This window comes from Suricata suricatta, chromosome 2, assembly GCF_006229205.1.
Source record: "Suricata suricatta isolate VVHF042 chromosome 2, meerkat_22Aug2017_6uvM2_HiC, whole genome shotgun sequence".
NCBI lineage: Eukaryota > Metazoa > Chordata > Mammalia > Carnivora > Herpestidae > Suricata > Suricata suricatta.
In genome coordinates, this window is record NC_043701.1 from 99,176,682 (window position 1) to 99,184,934 (window position 8,253).

Genomic DNA, 8,253 nt, shown 5'->3' on the forward strand with positions numbered 1-8,253 from the left:
CTGCCTACTGCACCTCTAAACATTTCATTAAATCCAATTATACAGCAAACACTCCCAAAATACTTAGATTCTATTGCAGTTTCACTTAACAGTATATAAAATGCTGTGTTGTGACAGGTATCAATTACCCATTTGATACTGAATCAATTTTTCTTAAGCACTACTAACTGCTTGCTTTTCTTGAAGCTAGATCATTCTGAAAATTTCCTGTTAGACCTATGAGTGCGAACATATGTTTTCTGTCCTTCTCTGCCTGACTTATTTCACTTAGCATGACACTCTCAAGGTCCATCCACTTCCCTACAAATGGCCATATGTCATTCCCTCTCATTGCCATGTAGTACTCCATTGTGTATATATACCACATCTTCTTGATCCACTCATCAGGTGATGGGCATTTATTCTGTCTTTAAAACGTGCGTCGATTTGCACGCACCTCTCAATCCTTTTAACCAGTGGGTAATCTCGGAGCACCCACCTGCTAACCTGCAGAACAGACGGGGCAGGGCGGGGACACGGCCACCGGCCCGCAGGGACTGGGCCTCCCCTTGCTCCGAGGAGAGGTGGCGGCCCCTCCCCACCGCTCCACAGTCAAAGAGACCAAACCACCTGCCCGCGCCCCACCAGCGGCTGGACCCCGGGTCCTGAGCTGCCCCGGTGAGCGCTGGTAAGGCGCCTTCAGCGGGAATCCTCTGTACTGGTGTCGACCCTCAGCGCCTCCGAGTCTTTATTTCAGAAGACTTTTAATAGGAGGCGCAGGTGCAACTAAACCAAGTTCATCCCTGTCTGCGAATCCCACGTGGAGAACTTCAGCACGCAGCCTCCGCCAGACGGTCCCGCGGTAGCCTCGACCCCCGCGCGCCCCCGCCGCCCCGCGCGCCTCCAGCATCTCCAGCGCGCTCCCCTCTCAGCCAGAGACCCCTACCCCCACACCTTGCCGCCCGCCTCCCCCAGCACCCCCCACTGTGCAAACCCGCCAGGCCATTCGTGCACTCCCCAGACCCTCACCAGCACTCCCGCGCGCACTCGCCGCGCCCGCCAGGCCAGCCCCTTGCCCTGGCAGCGGCCCCTCCGCCCTTGCCCCCACGGGCCCCCGCGCGCCCCCGCCGCCCCCATCCTCTTTAACCACCGCCCACGGCGCGCCCCCGTCGCGTCGCACGCACGCATGGGGCGGGCCCGAGCACGTAAGCAACGCGCAGGCGCATATCGGGCCCCGCGCTTTTCGGAGACCACAAGGCGGCTGGTAGGCGGGGAAGCGTGGGAAGGCCTGAACCGAGGCTGGGGCGGGGGTCCTGGAGGGCTCGGGGACAGGGTCGGCGGGCCCGGGGACAGAGTCCGCGCAGGGGACCGGGCGGCCGGGCTGGGGGAAGCCGGAGCCCGGGAGTGGGTCCCTCTGGGGGCGTGGCCGCGGCGCCCGCCGGTGTAGGTGAAGGTCTTCTGGGGGAGGGGCCGTCGGCCTGCTCGGGAGAAGCAGGGTTCCCGCCCCACCTGGGCAGGTGCGGGGGGAGGGGGACGGGAGGGCGCGTGGCTGAGGCCCTGGAGCCCTGCGCCTGAGCATCCCAGACCTGCACGCCGACGGCCTTGGGGGGTGTATTGCGAGGACTGAGGACTCGGAGCATCTGGTCGAGTCTGTTCTAAGTGGTGAGCACCGTTCTGAGTGCTTTGCAGCAGTTAAAGCCCCTGTCAGCTAAGTCTCAAGGTCATGGCCGGAGGGCGGTTCTGCTGTTCTGCGTTTGGGGCCGGCACAGTGTCTGCAACATGGTGGGAATTGTGTCGGGATTTTAGTAGCTTTTATTCCGGGGGATACTGGGAGGATGCAAATGTCATAGAAAACAAGTCCTGTTGCGGAAGCCAGCCATTTAGTTAGACAAATATCACATTCTTACAATAAGCAGAGAATTATCAAAATAAAAAAGGCTGAAATGTAGTTCATACGTACATGTTAATTAGCCATAAGTTTAAAAATTTTTAAATGTTTATATATTAGAGAGAGTGTGGGCCCTAAAGCAGGGAAGGGGCAGAGAGTGAGGGAGACAGAATCTGAAGCAGAATCCAGGCTCTGAGCTGTCAGCATGGAACCCAACACAGGACTTGAACTCAGGAACTGGGAGATCATGACCTGAGCTGAAGCCAGAGGCTTAGCTGCCTGAGCCACCTAGGCACCCTAGCTATAAGTTTTAGATGGAAGAAATGCCACAACCAAGTGACTAAAATGGTAACCCAGTCGATGGCTGTGTCATTGATCAGTGCTGGCCAAACAGGTGTTTGCCCATCCATGTCCATATTTTTTGGGTAAATTGTCGAGTTGACAGGAAGGAGACTGGGAAGGTGAATTTTCGAAGACCATGGTGAAGGTTAGGAAGGAGAGGAAGGTACCCTGGGAACTGCGGGACTAGAGCTCTGAGCTGTGGGAGGAATCCCAGGATTGCAGGTGTTAGTAGGGGCTTGAAGCCACCAAGAGGAAGAGGCTGTTCCTGGTGAGGAGAAAGTTGGTGATAGCCTTTCCCTAGCCTCTTCTCTGTTCTCACTTCCAGTATTGCCTCAGAGACTAAGCTAAAATTGTATAGTAGGCAGAGGGATGAATGGTGTGTCAGAAGTCAGTTCTACTTTTGACACGTTTATTTAGCTTTATTGCTTGGAGCAAGTTAGAATCTCATTGGATCTTAAGTTTTGTTTTGTTTTGTTTTTCCCAACAAAGATTTAGGAATACTTCCCTATGATGTGACAGGTTCTTTGTAGAGTGTCACGGGAGATACCCATCTGTGTTAAACACGGCTTGTGTACCAAGGGAACCCACAGATTATTAATTATTAAGCTATGTTTATGGCAGTTTGGGAGGTAGATGTTTTTAATGTTTGTTTATTCCTGAGTGAGAGAGAGTGAGCAGGGGAAGGGCAGGGGTGAGGGGTGGGGGGTGGAGACACAGAATCTGAAGCAGGCTCCAGGCTCTAACCTGTCAGCACAGAGCCCGATGCGCGGCTTGAACCCACAAACCATGAGATCATGACCTGAGCTTAAGTCGGACACTTAACTAACTGAGCTGCACACTGGGAGGTAGATTTTAAAATATAGGCATTGTTAGTTTTTAGGACGCTCCTCTATGGCAGCATTCCTAGGAACTCAGGAGTTTTCTTACATATTTTTCTTGTGGATCGAGAGGTAAATCCTACACATCTAGCAAAACATGGCTACAATCATCTGTAATTCTGGTAAAATAATTTTCACTTAATGTAAGGAGCTTATAAAAATAAGTGGAGAGAAGAAACCTAAAATAATAGCACTTTACTGGCAGACTGTTTAGACATAGTGTTTGTATGTTAGCAGACTTGTTCTCGTATTTCATTTATAATGACCGTTTCGATTTTTTAAAATTTGTTTTAATGTTTTTATTTTCAGAGAGTGAGAGCGAGAGAGAGACACATGAGCAGGGGAGGGGCAGAGAGAGAAGGAGAGAGAGAATCCCGAGAAGCGTCTGCGCGTTAGCACAGAGCCTGATGTGGGCTTGAACTCACGAATGGTGAGATCATGACCTGGGCTGAAACCAAGAGTCGGATGCATAACTGACTGAGCCACCTAGGCGCCCAGACGGTTTTGCTGTTATCACTTGACGTGAAGTTGGAAAATTGTGAGAGTCTGTTGGGCATCCTGTTCTCCGTGTTCATCCTTGAGTAAGTCCGTAAAGACATTTAGTGTATGAAGGTTGCTAATGATCTGTGCTGCTGTGACCTTTGGGGGCAGCAGCTGGTGGGTCTTGTATGTGGTGCCCGAGTGTGAATTCCGGCCCATGTGAATTGTTGCCTCTGTGATCTCCGGTGAGGCCTCAGCCTCAGCTTCTATATTTGTGTGATAGGCATGAGAATGGTGGTTTTCACCGTATTTTCATATTCCTTATCTGACTTGATTCTTATAATGATTTCTCACTCTACAGATGAAACTCAGGGCTCAGTGATAGAGGCGTGGCTCAGATCATCTGCTTTGTCTTAGGGACAGGACTGAAAACCTCAGATTGGTTTGTCCTGATTGTTTGTCTATAGTTCCATTGCCCTAACATGTTGCCTTTCCTTTGCTGATGAATTTTATTTATTTATTTTAATTTTAAGTGTTTTCATTTAGTTTTGAGAGAGAGAGAGAGTATGAGTAGGGGAGGGGCAGAGAGAAGAGGGAGACAGAATCCAAAGCAGGCTTCAGGCTCTGAGCTGTTAGCACAGAGCCTGATGTGGGGCTTGAATTTGTGAACCATGACATCATGACCTGAGCCAAAGTCAGAGGCTTGACTGACTGAGCCACCAGGGCACCCCATGAATTTTAAACCCTTTCCATCTAAACGTCATGAATATTTTCCCTGTGTGCAGGGAAAATTCTGTAACTAAAACCATTTAGCCCATAGTAAAGCTTTATTAAGTCATCTCTTTATCTTGAATGCTTGAGATCTGTAATTAACGAGCTATTTCTCTTATAAATGATCTGTCCTCATAAGTGAGAAGTGCAGTACACCTTCCGAGAAGAGCAGAGATTTAAAAAGTGTGCTTATGATATTGCCTCCTTGTTTCCTCCTTGGTTCTGATTCTTTTTCATTTTCATCGGTTGTTACAGACCGTCCAGCATGCAGGCCTCCAGCTCCAGGTCCGTGCACCTGAGCGAATGGCAGAAGAATCACTTTGCCATTACATCTGGCACATGTGCATCCGGACAGAAGGCAGACGCCTACCGAGCGCAGATATTACGCATTCAGTACGCATGGGCAAACACGGAGATCTCCCAGCGCTGCGCCGCCACGCTGTTCAAAAAATATGCAGAGAAATACGCTGCGATTATTGATTCTGACAGTGTCGAGACTGGCTTGAATAACTATGCGGAAAGCATTTTAACTTTAGCAAGATCGCAGCAAACCGACAGTGGCAAGTGGCAGTCTGGATTGTCAATAAATAACGTTTTCAAAATGAGTAACGTACAGGGGATGATGCGAGCTGGCAACAAAGCCAGGGAGTCTCTGTTGGCACCCGCCGATGTGTCGGGATTCATCCGCAAAGAGGCTGTCATCTTCGCTCCTCCTAAATCGAGTGGTGGTAGTGGTTCTGGGGACAGGGGCCCAGTGACTGACACAGCTCATAATAGGACCCGAGACATCCCAGAGGGTAGTCCTTTGACCTGTCCTCAGAATGCCTGGCCACTTGGGCTGACTAACACCAGTCAGACGTGTCCTGCATCCCTAACACCTTCCGGTGAATTTGCCGCCGCAAAATTGCATGCCACACCGCTGTTTGGAAGTGTCAAAGAGGAAAATAACAGCTCTCCCAAAGCCAGCCTAGGACTGAATGAGTTCTCAGCTCATCAGTCTTGTTTGCCCTCCGGCTGTGACAGTCCATGGCTGAGGAGAGCTTTTTATGGTTCTGGGATCATCGATGCACTTTCCACACCAGTGGCCAGTAAGGCTTTGCCTAAAACAGAAGATGGCGCCCAAAGAGAAGAGGGCGGCCTGCCTGCTTTTAAAACTGCAAGAGAGCAACTCTGGGTGGATCAGCAAAGAAAGAACCAGCAGCCCCAGCGTGTCTCAGGGTCGGCGTATGGTGGTGTGAGGAAGTCTCTGGGAGCCGGTCGGTCCCGGGGAATACTTGGCAAGTTCGTTCCTCCTGTGCCGAAGCAGGACGGGGGAGTGCAGTACAAGCCTTCCGGCGCGGGACCTGCAGAGCCAGCACGTCCCGGGGACGAGCGTCTGAAGAACCTGGAGCCAAAGATGATCGAACTTATTATGAATGAGGTCATGGATCGTGGACCCCCGGTAAATTGGGACGACATCGCAGGAATAGAATTTGCCAAAGCCACGATAAAGGAGATCGTTGTGTGGCCCATGGTGAGGCCGGACATCTTCACCGGTTTACGAGGACCCCCGAAGGGAATTCTGCTCTTCGGGCCCCCTGGGACTGGGAAAACTCTGATTGGCAAGTGCATTGCCAGCCAGTCTGGGGCAACGTTCTTCAGCATCTCTGCTTCCTCCTTGACTTCCAAATGGGTAGGCGAGGGGGAGAAAATGGTCCGTGCGTTGTTTGCCGTCGCAAGGTGCCAGCAGCCGGCTGTGATATTTATTGATGAAATTGATTCCCTGTTGTCTCAGCGAGGAGATGGTGAGCATGAGTCTTCTAGACGGATCAAAACCGAATTTCTGGTTCAGCTAGATGGAGCAAGCACCTGTTCTGAAGACCGTATTCTGGTGGTGGGGGCAACCAATCGGCCCCAGGAAATCGACGAGGCCGCCCGGAGAAGGTTGGTGAAAAGGCTTTATATCCCTCTCCCGGAAGCTTCAGCTAGGAGGCAGATCGTGACGAACCTCATGTCCAAGGAGCAGTGTTGCCTGAGTGAGGATGAGGTCGGCCTGGTTGTGCAGCGGTCTGAAGGGTTCTCGGGGGCCGACATGACGCAGCTGTGCAGAGAAGCGTCTCTTGGGCCCATTCGCAGTTTACAAACTGCTGACATCGCTACCGTGACCCCAGATCAAGTTCGACCAATAGCTTACGTTGATTTTGAAAATGCTTTTAGAACTGTGCGACCCAGTGTGTCTCCTAAAGATTTAGAGCTTTATGAAAACTGGAACAGAACCTTTGGTTGTGGGAGGTGAACGGGACACTTGAAGTTTAAAGATGGCGCCTTGGTAACGGCCCTTTCCGACCTTGTAGCTCAGGAAACTGGGAGTTTATTCGCTGTACTCTCAGGGTGTATTTTGAATTCTACACCTCAAAAAAACAGAGTAGTAACAGCTGCGATTTTACAATTGATTGACTTAGCCCTTTTTTTTAATTTAATTTTGAGAGAGAGAGACAGAGCATGAGCATGGGAGTGTCAGAGAGAGAGGGAGACACAGAATCTGAAGCAGGCTCCAGGCTCTGAGCTGTCAGCACAGAGCCCAGTGTGGGGCTCAAACTCACGAACTGTGAGATCATGACACGAGCCGAAGCTGGACGGTCAACCAACTGAGCCACCCAGGCGCCGCTGACTTAGCCTTTCTTAATAGAAGCTTAGATTTCCTCCAGGTGCTACCTGATGTGTGAGCTTCTTTGTACAGAATATGAATGAACGTGTTTCTTTTGCCCAAAGCGGGTCCTTCTTTTCAGGGTGGATAGTGTGAGGAATAGTGGGCTCAAACTGAAACTAAAGACTCACTGGTGTGTGAGGTGGCCTCTGATGGGTACGCATCTCCTGTCGAAGAAGGTTTCTTCTGCTGACCACGTGACTCTCCGTGTTGGCCGGTGTGGTGGTTTTCACTTCCTGGTGGTCAGTGGATTTACAGTCTCACCGAGCAGCTGAGTGAAAGTGCCAGTTTTTTGTTCTTCTTTGTAGCCGCTTACAGTTTTCTCCTGTTTCCGGGACTGACTAATGGAGATGTGTTCATTGGTAGCTAGGTGTAATCTAGTATTGCAGACGTCTCCGCAGACTTGAAGGATGAAGAAAGTTGTGTTTTTCCAGAGGGTAGAGGGTGTTTAATGTTTATTTGGCATTAGTTCACAATCCATAGCATGGGTCTCTCAAAAGTAAATGTCTTCAGATTTTTATATTGGACCATTTTGTTTAATAAGTATTAGACATTCATCGTAGAAACACGAGGGCACAGAAATGAACAAGGAGAGAAAGAAGACTGCGTGATCTCACCCCCCACTTTGGGGGGCACGGCGCCGCTCTTGCGCGCCGTGTCTCAGACTTTACAGTCTGTTTTGTAGTCTGCTTGCTTCTCTGTCATCATCGCTTCCCGTGTGAACGTGGTCTGTTACAACATCCTCTCTCAGGATCCCATCATCTGGATGGACTGTCATTTATCCAGTCCTCTGCTCGAGGACACTGAGAGCAGGACACAAGTTGGTTTCCCTTTGGTTCTTTGTACACAAAAACATATTGAATGCCTTTGTGATCTTTTTAAAAAATAAATACACCTCTCTTGAGTAAAATTCTTGCCTTAAATTCTTGCACATTTTTAAGGCTGTTGGCACGTGTCCTGAATTGTCCCCTAGGAAAGTCGTGGGTATGTGGGATTCCTCTCCGCACGAAGCCACAGTGCCTGCTTACCTGTCCTGTGTGGACGTCAGGTCACCGCAGATTTTGCTAGTGTTGTGCTCACATCTGTTCGTTCAAATGGTACTGGATGCCGGCCGGTGTTCCAGGCGCTGAGAGCAGAGCAGTGAGCAGGCAAAGAGCCTTGATCTTAACTGTGTGACATTCAAGTTGTACTGTTCTCTCTTGACAGCACAGTTGAAGAGAGGGAATTTG

The 8,253-nt window shown here is 50.3% G+C and overlaps 1 protein-coding gene across 2 annotated transcripts; it reads left to right on the forward strand.

The window, feature by feature from the left end:
- The first annotated feature begins 1,226 nt into the window (after nucleotides 1-1,226).
- Nucleotides 1,227-6,841, forward strand: LOC115271685 (fidgetin-like protein 1). Of its 2 annotated transcripts, none has more exons than XM_029914613.1 (2): nucleotides 1,227-1,243; nucleotides 4,594-6,841. In XM_029914613.1, the coding sequence occupies exon 2, from the start codon at nucleotides 4,604-4,606 to the stop codon at nucleotides 6,611-6,613; it is 2,010 nt and encodes a 669-aa protein (XP_029770473.1). In that variant the 5' UTR covers nucleotides 1,227-1,243; nucleotides 4,594-4,603; the 3' UTR covers nucleotides 6,614-6,841. The 2 variants fall into 2 exon arrangements, with proteins under 2 accessions (XP_029770473.1, XP_029770469.1); XM_029914609.1 differs by lacking the exon at nucleotides 1,227-1,243 and adding an exon at nucleotides 3,527-3,668.
- Nucleotides 6,842-8,253: the final 1,412 nt, after the last annotated feature.